This window comes from Silurus meridionalis, chromosome 13, assembly GCF_014805685.1.
Source record: "Silurus meridionalis isolate SWU-2019-XX chromosome 13, ASM1480568v1, whole genome shotgun sequence".
Lineage (NCBI taxonomy): Eukaryota > Metazoa > Chordata > Actinopteri > Siluriformes > Siluridae > Silurus > Silurus meridionalis.
Genome location: NC_060896.1, coordinates 29,222,712 through 29,242,776, shown reverse-complemented (window position 1 = coordinate 29,242,776; position 20,065 = coordinate 29,222,712). Strand labels below are relative to the sequence as shown.

General features: G+C 42.5%; 1 protein-coding gene across 1 annotated transcript in view; it reads left to right on the top strand.

The window, feature by feature from the left end:
- bmp16 (bone morphogenetic protein 16) overlaps nucleotides 1-5,314 on the top strand; it is a 6,324-nt gene extending 1,010 nt beyond the window's left edge. The window contains exons 3-4 of the mRNA XM_046864895.1: nucleotides 2,459-2,787; nucleotides 3,445-5,314. Of these exons, the coding sequence (XP_046720851.1) occupies nucleotides 2,466-2,787; nucleotides 3,445-4,373 (1,251 nt within the window). The 5' untranslated portion in view covers nucleotides 2,459-2,465 and the 3' untranslated portion in view covers nucleotides 4,374-5,314. The remainder of the gene's footprint in view (nucleotides 1-2,458; nucleotides 2,788-3,444) is intronic.
- The last annotated feature ends 14,751 nt before the right edge of the window (nucleotides 5,315-20,065 follow it).

Below are 20,065 nucleotides of genomic sequence, written 5' to 3'. Positions count from 1 at the left end.
TCTCCTCAGAACTCTCCTCAACTCTCCTCAGAACTCTCCTCAGAACTCTCCTCAGAACTCTCCTCAGAACTCTCAGAACTCTCCTCAACTCTCCTCAGAACTCTCCTCAGAACTCTCATAAGAACTTTCCTCAGAACTCTCAGAACTCCCTCCATACACCATCAGAAACACACAACTCCCACAAACCCTTCCCTCTGTAAAAGTAGTTCCATGTCTGAGAGACGCGCTTCATTAACACACAAACACCTGAACACTGAACACTTCAGGAAACATTTCAGCTCATTGTACACTTCCATCCTCACTGACACTGTGTGTGTGTGTGTGTGTGTGTGTGTGTGTGTGTGTGTGTGTGTGTGTGCATGCATGCGTGCGCGTGCGAGCGAGCGAGCGGGTTAGCGTGTGTGTGTGTGTGTGTGTGTGTGTGTGTGTGTGTGTGTGTGTGTGTGTGGCAGACCCCTCTTGAACAATGTGGAGAAAAGCAGGCAGCAGGAAGTGGAGTGGATAAACTGAGCAGGGAAGTGAAACAGCACACAGAGGGCGAGTGATAAACTCTACATTCCCTCATCATAGCCCCGACAGGAGCCTCGTGTGTGTGTGTGTGTGTGTGTGTGTGTGTGTGTGTGTGTGTGTGTGTGTGTGTGTGTGTGTGATCCAGACTGAAACCTGACTTTGCTTCTTGTTCCACTCCCTGAAATCTGAACTTGTTCCTTCAGAGAGGAAGCAGCTTGAGGGATCAGTGTGTCCAAGTCTCATCAGTCTCTCAACATAAATACTGCACATGGAGCAGATCAGAAGCTCAATGACATGTTCAGTTAGAGCGTTCTGTCTAAGGCTTAGTCTGGGGGTTTCGTCTGAAGGTTCATTTTGAGGGTTCAGTCTGAGGGTTTGGTCCTTGGTTTCAGATCATTAGAGATCATTCTGGACCTGCTGAAATAATCTTCTCAGAAGAAATGTATCAATCCAATTTATTTTATATTAACTCTTGTTACTTAAATATTTGAAATAATTGTACTTATTTATAAAAGCCACATGGATTTTTCAGAGATCGATTTTCTACAATTTTCTATACAATACCTTTTGTACCTAAATTACCTCATTACAGCTTATTAATTCCAGTGAATTATAATAAATTCAGAGACGTGGGTACAAGTCTGTTCAAATGTTTTCATATATATATATTTATGTGTGTGTGTGTGTGTGTGTGTGTGTGTGTGTGTGTGTGTGTGTGTGTGTGTAACAGTCTCTCTCTAATCAGTCTATCTGTTTTTCTCTCTTGAAGTTAAAAGCACTAACTAACAACTAGCAACTAACATTGGAGATTCCTTCTATTTCTTCTTACAGAAAACACGTGCACGTCCCTGGGAATGAGCCGTTACTATAGAAACAACAACATATCATACGTGTGCATTAATATAAAGTTGCAGCACTACAGTCAGAGATGCTGTTATGGGCATCAACATGATGCTGACTACAAGTTTAATGAAAGTGTTTGACATATGACTCTGCTGTTGATTACTGGTCTCAGAAACATTTCACTTTACAGATTTTATTCCTGTCTGATGTGCTGTCTGATCTAAGACTCAAATATCGTAGCAGTGACTTGACACTTTTACGCTTCCATGACATGAGGAGTTTGTTATCATTTCTGAGCTGTTTGCTGTTTTACGATACGACGAGTACCAAAGTTCAGCTCACGTTGTGTGTATGTTTGTGTATTGTTTATTGGCAGTTTAATCTTAAATCTACCATGATAATGTGACAGGTGTGTAGATTGTAATGCGGATATTATGCGATAAAACCATAAAAATTCTCTGTTAATTGAGGTTTGATAGAACAAGTGCTGTGAAACTCAACTCATTTCGAGCTGTCACCATAACAGACTCACAATAAAGATGTACGAAGGTGTTAAATGTGGCTAAACTCCACCTGACAACACGATAACACAACATTGCACAACCGCAGAAGAGAAAGTAAAGCAGTGTATGATAATCACTCCATGGGATCTTTGTGGGGATTAGAGATATCAGAAGGTTCTGTTTATTTCCATCAGGACTTACATACATGAGGTCTGCTCTGCTCTGCTCCTGCTCTGCTCTGCTCCTGCTGCTGTTTCTGCTGCTGTTTCTGCACTTACTGTCACTTACAATAAATATCAATGCATTTGGAAAAGAAACATAGTGAGATATATTTTTATAGTTATGTGTAACTTACAAGAGAAAAGTCATAAATCTGTAGATATGGAGTAATATATCAGAAGTTACTGAAGGCTGACACTCAGCAGTGTAGGGTGCCATTAATTTAACACAAGATTCACTTCAAAACAAGTGGGACAGTAACCATGTAAAATAGTTTTATTTGAAACATAATATAGCAGATGCTATTCTGTTGTCAGTGCACAGTCATTTCCAGAATTATTGGCAAATAAACAAATACACATGTTCTACTTTTCTCCTTTTAGGTCCACAATGTTCCCTGCTAGCCTTCTGGTTCTGATGACCCTGCTGCTACCTTCAGCCTCATCAGGTCACCAGGGCTCCACTCACTCTGATGGTAACTCCAGACTTTCTCTAGATCCCAGTTTGGCCCAGACCATCCAGAATCTCCTTTTGGCTCGACTGGGCCTGCAGTCCTATCCCAACCCTCACTCGGGAGCAGTGGTACCTCAGTATCTCCTGGACCTCTATCGCTTCCACACACAGCAGTACCACCTAGTAGAAGATCCAGATTTCAGCTTTCCTGTGGAGCATGTACAAGGAGCCAACACGGTCCGCAGCTTTCACCATGCAGGTGAGACTCGTCAGGACATGAAGAGGCCTGATTGTTTATTAATTCACTGTTATTAGAATAAAGCAGTTTGTGAAGGATGGACTTGATTTCCTGAGCTCCTGTTCTGCAGTTCGATTCAGACTTACAGTTTCTACCGCACAACCTTCTGATCCCTCACCTGTGGCTGAAGTATTTACATTACATTATGAAGTTACATTATGGAAACTTCACCAGCAGAGTCACATATAAGACTCTAAACTCAAGACACTACAGCTTGGGACTCTGGACTCAACTATGACTCTATGCGCTCTGACTCTGACTCGACCCTATCACTCTGACTTAACTCACATGCTACGCCTTTCAACTCTAACTCAACTCTGACTCTAAATCCATTTAGATTCGACTCTATGCCTTCCGACTTTCACTTGACACTATACCCCCTGACTCTGGCTCAACTCTGATTCTATGCCCTCTGAATCGACTCTGTATACGGCTCTACTTTGACGCTATACACTTTGACCCTGTCTTGAATCTGATTCTATGCACTCTGACCGTGACTTGACTTTGACTCCATACCCTCTGACCCGAATCTGATTTGATGCCCTCTGACTCGACTCGAGCTTCAACCCTAATAAAAGTTTCTAATGGAACATTTTTTTCTTTTCTCTCTCACTTCAGACCTTCACAGCCCTGTTGAGAAGAGTGACAGGATCCATATAGCGTTTAACCTGTCCTCTATTCCTTCCTATGAGAATGTGGTGTCAGCAGAGCTGCGTTTTCTGCGTGGAGGATCACACCAGGATTCAGCACCTCACACTGTCAGACTCTATGTCTCCGGTAATGACACAAAGCCCAAACTTCTTCACTCACGGCAGTTGGTCAGAGAACCTTCTGGGTCTTGGGAAGCCTTTCCTCTGAATGCAGAACTATTTCAGGAGTTGACTGATCATGCAGAGAAAATGACTTTTATCTTGGATGTGACCTCAGACAACAGCAGTAACGTGGTGGAGGACATGGACTCAGGGGGACATTTGAGAGTGCGCAGATCTGCAGGTGAAGATGAATACAGCTGGGCACGACAAAGACCACTACTCATCACTTACAGCCATGACGGACGCAGTGAACCACTCATCCCCATAGGAAAGAAGAAGACCTCCAGGGGTAGGAGGGGAGGAAACAGGGCCAAAAAGCTCAAAGGTCAGTGGTCACCGGTAAGCTGGCGTGATGTCTGGGCAGACCGGAGAGTAAAGAGGAATAACAGTGGTCGAGCAGCTAAACTGAAACGACTGTCTCGCTCTCGATGTCGCCGCCATCCCCTCTACGTAGACTTTAAAGATGTTGGGTGGAACAAGTGGATCGTAGCACCGACTGGTTACGACGCTTTCTTCTGTCTGGGTGAGTGTCGCTTTCCTCTCGCCGCCCACATGAACTCGTCTAGCCACGCTATGGTGCAGACGCTGCTGAACTCAGTGAACGGAGCTGTGCCTCGAGCCTGCTGCGTGCCAACGGCTCTCAGTCCCATCGCTCTCCTCTATCTGGACCAGGAGGATCATGTGGTGCTTAAAAACTATCAGGATATGGTAGTGGAGGGCTGTGGCTGTCGGTAGCAAGAAGTTCACAATGTAAAAGAGCATGAAAGCATAAAAGAGCAAGCAGATGAAAAAATACATCACATTCCACAAGGAACCTTCAAGGTGTTTTCTCACAGACCTCTCCAAGCTTTGAGTTCCTGTCCAGTCCTGGTGCATTGCCTTCTTCACAAAGCAGCACAAATCAGATTTTTTTTAGAATCTGATTTTCAGAATCAGATTCTCAGGCAAAATATTTGAATGTGGGAGGAGGAGAAAACTAGAAATAAAAAATTAGGCTTGAACAGATGAAACCTTTATGAGTCCCATACACACATTCACTACACTTTCATGTGTCTTATAAACGTAGAATAGTGAACATGGTCTTTGGGTCACATCTCACCACTCGCTTCTGACCTTATAAAAGCATAAACCTCCAGCTTAATGAGATCTGAGTCCAGTTTCACTCAGACCCCCGGTTTGTCACATGGTATAGATTCAAAAAGTCATCTGTTCCGTCACAATAAAATTCTCTTTATCTGATTTGTGCTGCTGTTCTGAACAAACTCCACGTGTCCGTGTCGTCCTGCTCTTCGTTCGTCCAGCTTCCTGTTCTGTGCCATAAAAATCACTGCAGCCCACGTCCTCGTGTACTTCCTGTTCCTGTTTCGCACCTTCTACTTCCTCTCAGCGGCGTTCAGTGAAAAAACACAACTTTTTGATTAAGAATGTTCAACGCTTTGATGGATTTGATGAAGTTTATTCTTTACAAATAATATTCCATCAGACGTGCAAAGATAAGAGACTTCTCACCACATCGTATTCTAATAAACCTGACACTAAACTTCCAGTATCATATTCTAATGTGTGAATGTATCCATATTATTATTGTCATTATTATTTATGGTGTAAATTTACATTGCAGTCAGAAAAGTCACTTAATGAATAATATCTTGCAGTAAAATCTAATTTAAAGAGCATCAATATATCTGTATGTGTATCTGTTTAAACAGTGAAAATATATTTAATTACTTTAATTACTGCAGATTCTTACAAATACACTGAAGGTCACGTGTTCATTTCTGTATGAAACAGAGCCATCGAGTCATTATGGTGTCCTGTAACGTGTGCAGTGACGTCACACATCTCTTAGCACGTCTCGCACACCAGCGAGTCCAGCAGTCTGTCCTGAACCTGTCATCATGAAACGTTTCTCATCAGATCCCACGTCTGAAATATATTACACACGGAATAAAAGTGCTGATGTTCAGGTCTTTCTAGTGTTCTGATGATTTCCTGATCATCGCTTCACCACCATCACCACCACCATCATCAACACATTCATCAAAATCATCAAAATCATTACCACCATCATCACCATCATCACCACCACCATCACCATTATCCCCACCATTACCATCATCACCATCATCACCACCACCATCACCATTATCACCACCATTACCATCATCACCACCATCACCATCACCACCATCACCATCATCACCACCACCATCACCATCATCACCACCACCATCACCATCATCACCACCATTACCATCATCACCACCATCACCATCATCATCACCACCACCATCACCATTATCACCACCATTACCATCACCACCACCATCACCACCACCATCATCATCACCATTATCACCACCATTACCATCACCACCACCATCACCACCATCACTACCAACACCATCACCATTAACACCACCATCACCATCATCACCACCACCATCACTACCACCACCACTATCATCATTACCACTATAATCACCATCACCATCATCATAATTATCATCATCATCATCATCATCATCATCATCATCACCATCACCATTAACACCACCATCACCATCATCATTACCATCATCACCATCATCAAAACCATCACCACCAATATCATTAACACCACCATCACCATCATCACTACCATCACCATTAACACCACCATCACCACCACCATCACTACCACCACTACCATCATCATGTGAAATGTTATATAATAAACAGAACAGTGATCAGACACACACACAATTGTGTTTGACGATTATTAAGTTCATTTCTTTCACTTTTAGAATATTTTCACATAAAAATGTAAGAAATAAATATTTTCGACTTTAATAGTAATCACTTAATGAAACATCTCATCTGCTAGCACAGATTTAATAGAATTATCAGAGGAAATGAGATCTCACTCTGAGTCTCAGCTTCTTCCACACCAGTCTCTCCATCTCTCAGGTAAACATCATTCGGGCAGAATAAACCCCAGCCTCATTATCTTCATCTTTATCTTCACTGATCTCTATTCACGCTAAAAACACTCAGGTGATCGTCTCACACTCGTTCACTTACTTACTCTTCTTCTTCTTCTTCTTCTTCTCCTTATTATTATTCTTAGTTGTATTATTATTTTGTCTAATGCATGACTGTAAACATATTGAGATTCAGGAGTGTGTATGGAGTTTGTGATGCTCTTCTCCATTTTGATGATGATGTGATGGAGCAGGAACATGGTGGACATGTTAGTTTTGTGTGTTTCCAAAAAAGAAGGGGGGACAAGACTGGGCGAGACGAGATAAAGCGAGAGTGAGTTCGGATCACCTGAGCTCCGAGACTCGTCGCTGCTTCATCCACAATTCCTGATTCCTACTTGAGAGATAAATTCTTACTATTCCCTCACACTCACACAGCTGCTGAATCCTCAGTACAGAAGGTGCTGATTAGTTCTCAAAAGCTGCAGCTCCATCAGTAGTGCAGGATTCTTTTAATGCACTCATTCTGAAGGTTTCCATGGCGACGTCTCGTTCAGAGGAGCGCTCGCTCCACTCATCATAACCTGATTACCAGGTGTGTAAAGGAATCTGCATATGCAGCATTATGTAACAGTCAGAAGTAACACACACACACACACACACACACACACACACACACACACTGTATTTATAAATATATGTGGATATTCAAAGAAATCATGGAATACACATAAAAATAGAAATGTTTCTCTCATTTTAGAGTAAAAAAATAAAAAATCAACCTGATTAATTTTAGCTCCGCCCACAGGCACATGTTTAGAGACGATAGAAGAATGTGAGATGGAGTTGTTCATGTGAATACGTGGTGTGTGAGAGATGTGTTAAATCCATTTCAGCTCTGAATCGGAGCATTTCATGACTGACAGCTTAAACTCGTTTTTCCACACGTACTTCTCCTTCTCATCTCCTACTTCCTGTTCTCTGGAGGATTAAACTTCCTGTGTATTTCATCACATCGGGATCAGTGTCACTTCTGACCAGCGCACACCTCTCAGCTCCTCTGTGCTATTTTAAGCCTCTGTACAATAAAACGCAATCGTAAAATAGCGTGAAGTCTTATTAGATCTCTTTAGAGTCTTATGTGACCTTTTAAAACATTTTACTGTCGCAGCAACAGTCTTCAGGACAGAAGACCAAAGCAAAAGGCGGCGAGCGGAGTGTTAGAGACGGACTGATGTGTCTCTCCATCTCTCTCTCTCTCTCTCTCTCTCCATCTCTCTCTCTCTCTCTCTCTCTCTCTCTCTCTCTCTCTCTCTCTTTCTCCATCTCTCTCCATCTGTCATTCTTCATCTCTCTCTCTCTCTCTCTCTCTCTCTCTCTCTCTCTCTCTCTCTCTCTCCTCTCTCTCTCTCTCTCTCTCTCTCTCTCTCTCCATCTCTCTCTCTCTCTCTCTCTCTCTCTCTCTCTCCATCTCTCCAGCTCTCTCTCTCTCTCTCTCTCTCTCTCTCTCGTTTTAGATGGTTGGGATGAAAAATTGTGTTTATGCAGGTGGATTGAGATGCAGATGCTGCAACCACGCCACATTGTTCTCTTGTTCTTGATGTTTCTCTCAGAAGCAGTTTGGTTTATATGGCTGTAATGAGAGAGATGGAGGTGGACAGGTCTGGACCAGGTGCAGCATGAGCTCGTTAACTGGATTTTAACCGCTGGTCTGAGCCTCAGGATGCGGCAGCAGCCCATCGCTGTCTCCGACTCTGAGATAATTAAAAAACCTCAGTGAGGATCAGCACCAGGCTCTGAGCTCACACACTCCACACCTGTTAGTGGTCCTCACACACACAATGTGCCCCTCACACACACTTACGGTAGAAAAAAATCTACATCTGGGAAGATATCTCATCTGTACAGTACTCCTGATCTGAACAGTATTCCTGATCTGTATAATACAGTATTCCTGATCTGTACAGTATTCCTGATCCGTATATACAGTATTCCTGATCTGTACAGTACTCCTGATCTGAACAGTATTCCTGATCTGTATAATACAGTATTCCTGATCCGTATACAGTATTCCTGATCTGAACAGTATTCTGATCTGTATAATACAGTATTCCTGATCTGTACAGTATTCCTGATCCGTATATACAGTATTCTGATCTGTACAGTATTCCTGATCTGTATAATACAGTATTCTGATCTGTACAGTATTCCTGATCTGTACAGTATTCCTGATCTATAATACAGTATTCTGATCTGTACAGTATTACTGATCCGTATATACAGTATTCCTGATCTGTACAGTATTCCTGATCTTTAAAGTATTCCTGATCTGTATAATACAGTATTCCTGATCTGAACAGTATTCCTGATCTGTATAATACAGTATTCCTGATCTGAACAGTATTCCTGATCTGTATAATACAGTATTCCTGATCTGTACAGTATTACTGATCCGTATATACAGTATTCCTGATCTGTACAGTATTCCTGATCTATATAATACAGTATTCCTGATCTGTACAGTATTCCTGATCTGTACAGTATTCCTGATCTATATAATACAGTATTCCTGATCTGAACAGTATTCCTGATCTGTACAGTATTCCTGATCCGTATAATACAGTATTCCTGATCTTTAAAGTATTCCTGATCTGTATAATACAGTATTCCTGATCTGTACAGTATTCCTGATCTATATAATACAGTATTCCTGATCTGTACAGTATTCCTGATCTGTACAGTATTCCTGATCTATATAATACAGTATTCCTGATCTGAACAGTATTCCTGATCTGTACAGTATTCCTGATCCGTATAATACAGTATTCCTGATCTTTAAAGTATTCCTGATCTGTATAATACAGTATTCCTGATCTGTACAGTATTCCTGATCTGTATAATACAGTATTCCTGATCTGTACAGTATTCCTGATCTGTACAGTATTCCTGATGTGTATAATACAGTATTCCTGATCTGAACAGTATTCCTGATCTGTACAGTATTCCTGATCCGTATAATACAGTATTCCTGATCTGTACAGTATTCCTGATCCGTATATACAGTATTCCTGATCTGTACAGTATTCCTGATCTGTACAGTATTCCTGATCTATATAATACAGTATTCCTGATCTGTACAGTATTCCTGATCTGTATAATACAGTATTCCTGATCTGTACAGTATTCCTGATCTGTACAGTATTCCTGATCTTTAAAGTATTCCTGATCTGTATAATACAGTATTCCTGATCTGTATAATACAGTATTCCTGATCTGTATAATACAGTATTCCTGATTTGTACAGTATTCCTGATCTTTAAAGTATTCATGATCTGTATAATACAGTCTACTTAATTTTAATACAGAAGTTTTAATCCAGGAAGTAGCGAGTGAAAGCGAGTTCCTCGGATGTGACGGGTCGTCACCAGGGGCTTCATTACAGAAAACTAATAAACAAGCCTTCATCTATCTCACTCCGTCTCATTTTTGTCTTTTCTATGACTCTTTCCACCTTTCATTGATTTCTCCCTGTCGTCTCTAGCAAAGATCTTCCTCATTGCATTTACACATGTCTCGCTGCTCAGAAACACGGCCGCTAACAGGCTGATGAATGAGTGCAGCCGCTTGCTCTGGTACAGGACATGATGCTCCTGAGGAATATTAAAGCGCATTTCATCCCTTCCAAAAGAAGTACGGGAAAGATGAGGGGAAAAGAGAGGAGGTGAAGGAAGAGGCCTGGCAGAATGATTAGATTAACGCTTTTAAAACATCTGTGAGTTCGTCTGAGCCGAGAGACTGCTTCCGAACGGATTACAGCTCCGTCCCAGAATTCCTCACACACCCTCATCCTCATCCTGATCCTGATCCGCTTCACTGCTGCTTGGATCTGACGATTGTTTATTCCTCTGTCTGTCTACACTCTGTAAAATACTCACACAGCAATATTTATTCACAAACTGTTTTTTTTACTCAAACATAAAAACACATAAATCAAATCTTTAATATTCATAAAGTTCCGAGTTTCCTTTTTTATTTAGAATGTATTCAGACTTCGATTTTGCCGCTGTGGTCGTGGATTTTCTGATCTCTGCATTCAGATTATTAAAGTCATCTGCATGGAGTTCTCACCTTCACTGCTTCCAGACCTTTCTACTGCAGAAGCATTGTGACCGTAGACACTCAGCTTTACTCCTGAGATAAGTCACGGATAGAAAATGCAGACTATAAATTTGATGTGAGAGGAAATCAAGAGACAATAAAAAATGATAAAGAACTAAAGAAACACTAATATGGAGATTGTGAGGAACAAATCTGATTGGAGTCTCGAACACTGATTTATTACTGCATGAATTTATCACATTGAGCTCCGAGTTCATTCAACAAAACCAAATAGCCTCCAGAGGAACTTATTAAAGACCTGACAGTAAATAGAGGTGATGAAACCGTGACGTGTGTGCAGATGTAGTGAGATGCTCATGCTGTGAAGGAGAACCTGATGCATTGCTCTTCTGCTACATTTACGCAGAAAATTCATTTATTTATCATTATATCCAGAAGATATTCACACAAACAGGAAACTGCTGATTCTGCTCATCTTAGTTCTGAGAAGGTTCTCAGTTCTGTATTGGTTCTGGAACGCAATAAACTTAAACTGTGAGTATTTAAGATCAGCGCATGGAGGCCTGAAGGTTTCACAGCGAGAGAACGATCAACATCCTCGCTTCCGTTTTTGGCCACAATACCAGCATGAGATAAATCACAGAAGAAACTCCAGCAGGATGAGAAACCACACACACACACACACACACACACACACACACACACACACACATACACACACACACACACACACACACACACACACACACACACACACACACACACACACACACACACACACACACACACACACACACACACATACACACACACACACACACACACACACACACACACACACACACACACATACATACACACTCACACACATCTGTACCTGAGGGCTTTGGACTGTCAGGTTGCACTGAAGGTTATTTTAAACCCGGATGGGTGGGAGGATGTAAACCACCACATCACCATGGCAACCAGGGACATTTAGTGGAAAACCACTACAGACCTGAAAGTAGTTACACAGTCCTTCCTGTCTCTCTCTCTCTATCCATCTCTCTCTCCCTCTCTCTCTCTCTCTCTCTCTCTCTCTCTCTCTCTCTCTCTCTCTCTCTCTCTCTTTCTTTCTCTCTCTATCCCTCTCTCCCTCTCTTTCTCTCTCTCTCTCTCTCTCTTTCCTTTGATTACTATTTTATAATAACAATAATAATAATTATAACCCAGTCATTAGTGTTACACAGGTCAGGTGACTCTCAGTGTCGGTCTCAAACCCGGATAAATTTGTGTTATGAAGGACATCCAGCGTAAAACGTGCCAAATCAAATATTTGGATCAGGAATCAGAACTTCATAGCGGATCGGTCGAGGCCCGGGTTACCAACAACCACCACAGGTATCATTAACAACAGGGTACCGGTGTAAATTGTGCTGCTGTTGGCTGAAGGAGGAGAAGGAGAGGAGGAAGACGTCTACAGAGACAGCAGGGAAAGGAGAAGTGGAGGAGAAGTGGAGGTTCTGGTTGGTATTTTAAATGTTGGTACTATGACTGGTAAAGGGAGAGAGGGAGCTGATATGATGGAGAGGAGAAAGGTAGAGATGTTGTGTGTTAAGGAGACCAAGTGGAAAGGGAGTAAGAGCAGGAACATTGGAGGTGTTTAAACTGTTCTATCATGGTGTGGATGGAAAGAGAAATGGTGTAGGGGGATTCTGAAGGAAGAGTACAGTAAGAGTGTAGTGGAGGTGAAGAGAGTTTCTGATAGAGTGATGAACGTGAAGCTGGAAGTTGAAGGGATGATGATAAATGTCATCAGTGTTTATGCTCCACAAGTGGGTTGTGAGATGGAAGAGAAGGAAACATTCTGGAGTGAATTAGATGACGTGGTAGAAGGTGTAGAAATGAATGATTGGTGATTGGGGCAGACTTTAATGGGCATGTAGGTGAAGGGAACAGAGGTGATGAGGAGGTGATGGTAGGTATGGTTTTAAGGAGAGGAATGTGGAAGGGCAGATGGTGGTAGATTTTGCTAAAAGGATGGAAATCGCAGTGGTGAACACGTATTTTAAGAAGAAGGAGGATCATAGAGTGACATATAAGAGTGGAGGAAGGTGCACACAGGTGGACTATGTTCTATGTAGGAGATGCAACCTGAAGGAGATTGGAGACTGTAAGGTGTTGGCAGGGGACAGTGTAGCTAGACAGAATCGGATGGTGGTCTGTAGGATGCTTTTGGAGGTGAAGAAGAAGAGGACGAGACTGAAGGTTGGACTGCATCAAGGTTTGGCTCTGAGCCCTTTCCTGTTTGCAGTGGTGATGGACAGGTTGAGGGACGAGGTCAGACAGGAGTCTCTATGGACTATGATGTTTGCGGATGATATTGTGATTTGTGGTGAGAGTATTGAGCAGGTGGAGAAGAGTCTGGAGAGGTGGAGATATGCGCTGGAGAGAAGCGGAATGAAAGTCAGTAGGAGTAAGACAGAGTACATGTGTGTGAATGAGAGGGAGGGGGGTGGAGGGGTGCGGTTGCAGGGAGAAGAGGTGGAGAAGGTGAAGGAGTTCAGGTACCTGGGGTCAACAGTGCAAAGTAATGGAGAGTGTGTTAGAGAAGTGAAGAAAAGAGTGCAGGCAGGGTGGAGTGGGTGGAGAAGAGTGATAGCAGGAGTGATTTGTGATAGAAGAGTATCTGTGAGAGTGAAAGGGAAAGTTTATAGGACTGTGGTGAGACCTGAGATGTTGTATGGATTAGAGACAGTGGCATTGAGTAAAAGACAGGAGATGTTCGTTGGGAGTGACGACAATGGACAGGATTAGAAATTAGTTTATTAGAGGGACAGCGCATGTAGGACGTTTTGGAGACAAGGTGAGGGAGGTGAGATTGAGATGGTTTGGACATGTGCAGAGGAGGGACATGGGGTATATCAGTAGGAGAATGCTGAGGATGGAGACACCAGGAAGGAGGAAAAGAGGAAGACCAAGGAGGAGGTTTATGTATGCGGTGAGTGAAGACATACAGTTAGTTATGTTGAAAGAGGCAAATGTAGAGGACAGAGGGGTGTGGAGACGGATGAGCTGCTGTGGCGCCCCCTAATGGGAGAAGCCGAAATAATAATAAGAAGAAGAAGAAGTAGAAGAAGAAGAAGAAGAAGTAGAAGAATAAGAAACTTTAACGCGTTCTCAACTGCTACTACTGCTGTTTTTGGAGACCCCTAATGGGAGAAGCTGAAAGAAGAAGAAGAAGAAGAAGAAGAAGAAGAAGAAGAAGAAGAACTTTCTTTTTTATTAGATTTTTGAGTTTCTAATATTTTATAGAGAATCTGTAATGTATTGTTATCTGTAATCTGTAATTTTATTTGTCAACACAATATTTGTAACTCAGTAATAAATGAATGTAAATCGATAATATAAAACAATAAATAATTTATCTGTTTATTTTCTTTTTATTTTATAATTTACTAATTATATTAAACTTTTAGTATTATTTTTCCATAAACCTGAATATTAATACAAAATACAAAATAGATTTTATATTTTTAATTTATTTATCTGTAATGAATAAACTTGGTAATAATTGAGTTTATTACTGACTCATTCTGCAAAGAAAGAGGAAGAACATTCTGCAGGGAAGAACAAGACCGTCCATGATCTCTGTGTGGGCGGGGCTTGCCCACTGTACCCTGTCAATCACAGTGGCATTAGCCAAGAGGGTCTGATAGCTGATGTATGTGGAAGAAGGCAGAAAGCACGTGTCAGCCTTTAGCCTTTCTGGTTGTTTGGTGGAGAAGATCTGGCTGCTGGGCAAATTAGGATAAAACTTTTTTAGAAATTATTAAACTTTCACACTCACAGCTCAGTTCCTGTAAAGTTGATGTTTTATGGAAGGATGGAAATGAGTGAGAAATAAAAAGTTAGGAAGCTGCTCAGGAGATTTTAACAATTTCTCATCTGAAACCTGAGCGCTGAGAGAAAACTCATTTAAACTGCAAATAAAATGACTTTAGCAGCAGGTCACATAGTGGAGGTCCAGACCAAACATCACACACTGCTGTAACCATGGAGCTAACCAGGCTGGAGTGATGGTGAAGGTGCTGCAGGTGGAGGGAGGAAGAAGACGAGGAGGAGATGGAGGAGGTGTTGGTGTGGTTGCTTCTGGATGATGAACTGTAGGATCATGTAATGACTCTCTGGATGAGAAGTAAAGCCAGGACACACACCTTCTTCGTCCTCCAACTTCATCCCCTGAAACTCATTACAGCCAGTAGCACTGAACACCACTTCCAGGCGAGAGTTTTCTATAAACATGTTTTATTGATGTAATTTTTGAAGTGCCTTGGGCATGATATATTATTAATTAACTTATTTAACATTCATTTACATGGAGCAGTAAAATTACATCTCTATAGCAACCTGTAAAACACAGTAATAACACAGTGTAACATTTGGGAGGTGAAGCTCAGTAATTAAGGCATTGGACTCTTAAACAGAAGGTCACAAGTTTAAATCCCAGCCCCATCAAACTTCCACTAGTGGGCCCCTAAACAAGGCCCTTAACCCTCACCTGCCCAGATGTAAGTAGTTCTCAATAAGGGCATCTGAAAAATGCTATAATTGTAAATATTTATACCTATAGACATTTCACCAGAACGTAGCAGATCTTCTGTGACCTGGAAACCTCAGCTTTAAACGTCTCTGTCAGGTTCCACAGCCTGCTGTTATCACAAATAAACATCATTATTTAGCATGTGTGTGTGTGTGTGTGTGTGTGTGTGTGTGTGTGTGTGTGTGTGTGTGTGTTATAGAGACAGAGGAGGAAAGAAAGACAAACCAGATGTTGTGGAGGACTGGGGCAGATACGCACAGGTGAACTGGATGGACAGATGAAGAAGAGGAGGAAGAGGAGTAGGAGGAAAAAAATGGAGTCTCTCTCTCTCTCTCTCTCTCTCTGTCCTTCTGAAAGGACGTGGCAGAGGAACAAAAGGCTCTTTGGCCAGGCCTCATCAATCCCCACACACAGGTGCTCAGTGACACAGTGGATCTGTGCACGGTGTTTATATCTCCCCTGGTTCTCTCTGAGGTACGGAGGAGAAACACTCGTCTGATTGGAAAACCATGTGAGCATGTGGAAGCCATCAGAGCATGGCCGAGCCGGCACTCCTCCCTCCCCGTCCCATCACCCCCATGCTGTCTGCGGCCCGCAGCTTCCTGTTTCCTGCCCTCGAAAAACAAATGAGTTGAGAAGGCAAAAAAAAAAGGGAGAAAAAAGGGTAAGAAGGAAAGAAGAGGAAAGGTGGAAGAAGGGAATCCCGATTCTGCTGAACTCTGATTAATGTCTCAAAAAACTGGTGACTTCCTACAAGGGGCTTTCCCACAACAACGCCTGGCACCAGGATACACATAAATCTGTCAAAAATAAAACCTCAGGTAGTGTAGGATGTGTGTGTGTGTGTGTGTGTGTGTGTGTGTGTGTGTGTGTGTGTGTGTGTGTGTGTGTGTCACGTTGGTTATAAATTGTTAAACTCATTGAAAAACAAGTGCATATTAAACCCCTGAGGATGTGAATGCATGTATTTTTGTTTTTGTCCATAAACCCTTGCATGAACCTTCTCCACTCTGATATGAGTTCTTCAGCCAAACATGTGAAGGTTTCACAGTAAAAAAAAACTGATTTATTCATTTAATTCTTCTTATTGATATCAAATTCACTCCTGGGAAATTACGTTATATTTGGTTGACCATTTGAAAACCCATTAAAATATTTACAACAGAGTGAATTTATTATTCTAATATATCAAATAAATATATCCTCATATCCCCAAAACAGCTCTGAAGCATCTCAGCCTGGACTCCACAAGACCTCAGAAGGTGTGTGGTCAGCAGCCTAGATGTCAGCAGCAGATCCTTTAAGTTCTGCAAGTTGTGAGGTGGAGCCTCTATGGATTAAACTTGTTTGTCAACACCTTGACCTCTTTGTGAGCTTTTTCAAACAATTCTTCAGTGTGGTTGTGCAGGGAGCAAAATGATACAGATCACTGCCATTAGGGACAATGACAACATCCACATAAACATCAGGACCCGAGCTTTCCCAGCAGAACATCATCCAGAACATCACACTGTCTCAACCGGCTCATCTTCTACTCATAGTGCACCCTGGTGCCATCTCTTCTACAGGTAAGTCCACAATATGGGAAAAAAAGGTCATTTAACTGACAAGACCACCTTCTTCCATCTGCTCCTGATCCAGTTCTGATGCTCACATATCCATAATAGGAGCTGGGTGGGGAGCTGCACATGATGTGTGGTGTACAGGCTCAGCATGGCTTCTCTTGTTGTTCAGACTTTTGTCTAACAGAACCATCAACATTTACAGCAGTTTGTGCTACAGGAGATCTTCTGTAGGACCAGATGGATCTTCTCTCCACAAATGCATCAGAGAGCCTCATATTCATGACCCTGTCTCCGGTATTTTGGTTCTCTTTCCTTGAAGCACTTTTGGTATGTACTTACCCCTGCATACCACCATAAACTCCATGCTACCTGCTGTTCTGGAGACGCTCTGACCCAGACGTCTAGACATCACAATTCAGCCCTGGCTAAAGTCTTTCAGACCCTTCTCACAGTTTGTTTTGTGTGTTAATGTTGTATGTGTTAGTGTTTTGTGTGTGTTGTGTGTTATTGTTGTATGTTATTGTGTTGTGTGTGTTAGTGTGTTGTGTGCGTGTTAGCGTTGGTGTGTTGTGTGTTAGTGTTGTATGTGTGTGTTAAGTGTGTTGTGTGTGTCAGTGTTGTGTGTTGGTGGTTTTCAGTGTGAGTCAATGTAAGAAGTCTCTTGGTTTCTCACTGTGTGAAAAACAGCTACAATTGGCTGTTGTAAGATGAGTGTGTTCCCTCAGACAAACACACGCACACGCCACACACACACACACACACACACACACACACACACACACACGCACACACACACACACCTACACCAACTCCATTAAACACCAAAAAAAAGAACAAACCAGTAACGCTAAAATCCTGAGAGACGCCATGAATTTACAACCTCACTGAGATACACTTCGGAGGAGAGAACTTAAACACACACACAAATGCACACACACACACACATATGCACACAAATGCACACACACACACACACACGCACACATATACACACTCAAAAACACACACGCACACACACATACACACACAGGCACACACATACACACACACAGACACACACACACACACACATACACACAAATGCATGTGTGTGTGTGTGTGTGTGTGTGTGTGTGTGTGTGTGTGTGATAAGTAATAAAAGACAGAAGTGTGTTCTTACTGTGTCCTCAGAGGGTCGAGTGGATCTCCTGATGAGAGGAGAGCAGTAATGGAGTAGTGGAGAGAAGCTGCAGGATGGAACTCGGATCCTGTGAAAAAAATCAGACAGGAACGCTGATGGACTGTGGGATTTACTCTGGGAAGTCCTCGGCCCACCTGACAGGAAGTCCACACTGACCTGCAGCTTCCTGGGGAGCCAAATAAGGGGTTTCCACACCTGAGTCGTGGTGAGGATGTTCCATAATGTTCCTCAAACCTCCACCTCAGTGTTTCTTATCTCAGCTGTGTGTTATTGTAATAAAAAATCACAGAGTTCATCATATTCTATAAAATACACTTTGTAGGACGTTTTGGTGACAAGGTGAGGGAGGTGTGATTGAGATGGTTTGGACATGTGCAGAGGAGGAACATGGGATATATCAGTAGAAGAATGCTGAGGATGGAGACACCAGGAAGGAGGAAAAGAGGAAAAACAAGGAGGAGGTTTATGGATGTGGTGAGGGAAGACATGCAGGTAGTCTTGTGTTGTCTTTGCACTGTCTTGTGTTGTCCTACAATGTCTCGTGTTGTCTTTGCACTGTCTTGTGTTGTCTTTGCACTGTCTGTCTGCACTGTTTGCACCAGGTTGCACATGATGCACTTTATGTGGTGAGGACACTCACTTCAGTCCTTAACTCTGTGTTCTGTGTGTAGCTTTTTGTTGTGTGTTGTAGCTCTGTGTTGTTTAATGGAGCACCAGGGTTCTGGAGGAACGTTGTCTCATGTCACTGCGTCAGATTTATATAGTAGAAATGACAATAAAAGCTTCTTGACTTGACTTCTTGAGTTATTACACATTTATTCTTTGACATAAATATAAACATAAACCAAACCACTCTCTGAGGAACACTCTCTCCAAAGGAACATGCTCCCTTAGGAACACTCTTTCTGAGGAACACTCTCTCCAAAGGAACATGCTCCCTTAGGAACACTCTCTCTGAGGAACACTCTCTCCGAAGGAACATGCTCCCTTAGAAACACTCTCTCAGAGGAACACTCTCTCCAAAGGAACATGCTCCCTTAGGAACACTCTCTCTGAGGAACACTCTCTCTTATGGAACATGCTCCTTTAGGAACACTCTCTCTGAGGAACACTCTCTCTTATGGAACATGCTCCCTTAGGAGCACTCTCTCTTATGGAACATGCTCCCTTAGGAACACTCTCTCTGAGGAACACTCTCTCTTAAGGAACATGCTCCTTTAGGAACACTCTCTCTGAGGAGCACTCTCTCTTATGGAACATGCTCCCTTAGGAACACTCTCTCTGAGAAACACTCTCTCTTAAGGAACATGCTCCATTAGGAACATTCTCTCTGAGGAACACTCTCTCTTAAGGAACATGCTCCCTTAGGAACACTCTCTCTGAGGAACACTCTTTTCGAAGGAACATGCTCCCTTAGGAACACTCTCTCTGAGCAACACTCTCTCAGGGGGAACACTCTCTGAGGAACACATTCTGAGGAACAATTTCTGAGGAACACTCTCTGAGGAATACACTCTCTGAGGACTCTCTCTCTGAGAAACACTTTCTCTGAGGAACACTCTAGCTGAGGAACACTATCTCTGAGGAACACTCTCTCTGGGGAACACTCTCTGTAAGGAACACTCTCTGTGAGGAACACTCTCTCCGAAGGAACATGCTCCCTTAGGAACACTCTCTCTTTGGAGCACTCTCTCAGGGGGAACACTCTCTGAGGAACACATTCTGAGGAACAATTTCTGAGGAACACTCTCTGAGGAATACACTCTCTGAGGAACTCTCTCTCTGAGAAACACTTTCTCTGAGGAACACTCTCCCTGAGGAACACTATCTCTGAGGAACACTCCCTCTGGGGAACATTTTCTCAGAGGAATATTTTCTTAGGGGAACACTCTCTCTGGGGAACACTCTCTCTGAGGAACACTCTCTCAGGGTAACACTCTCGCTGAGGAACACTCTCTCAGGTGGAATACATTCGGAGGAACACTTTTTGAGGAACACACGCTCTGAGAAACACACTC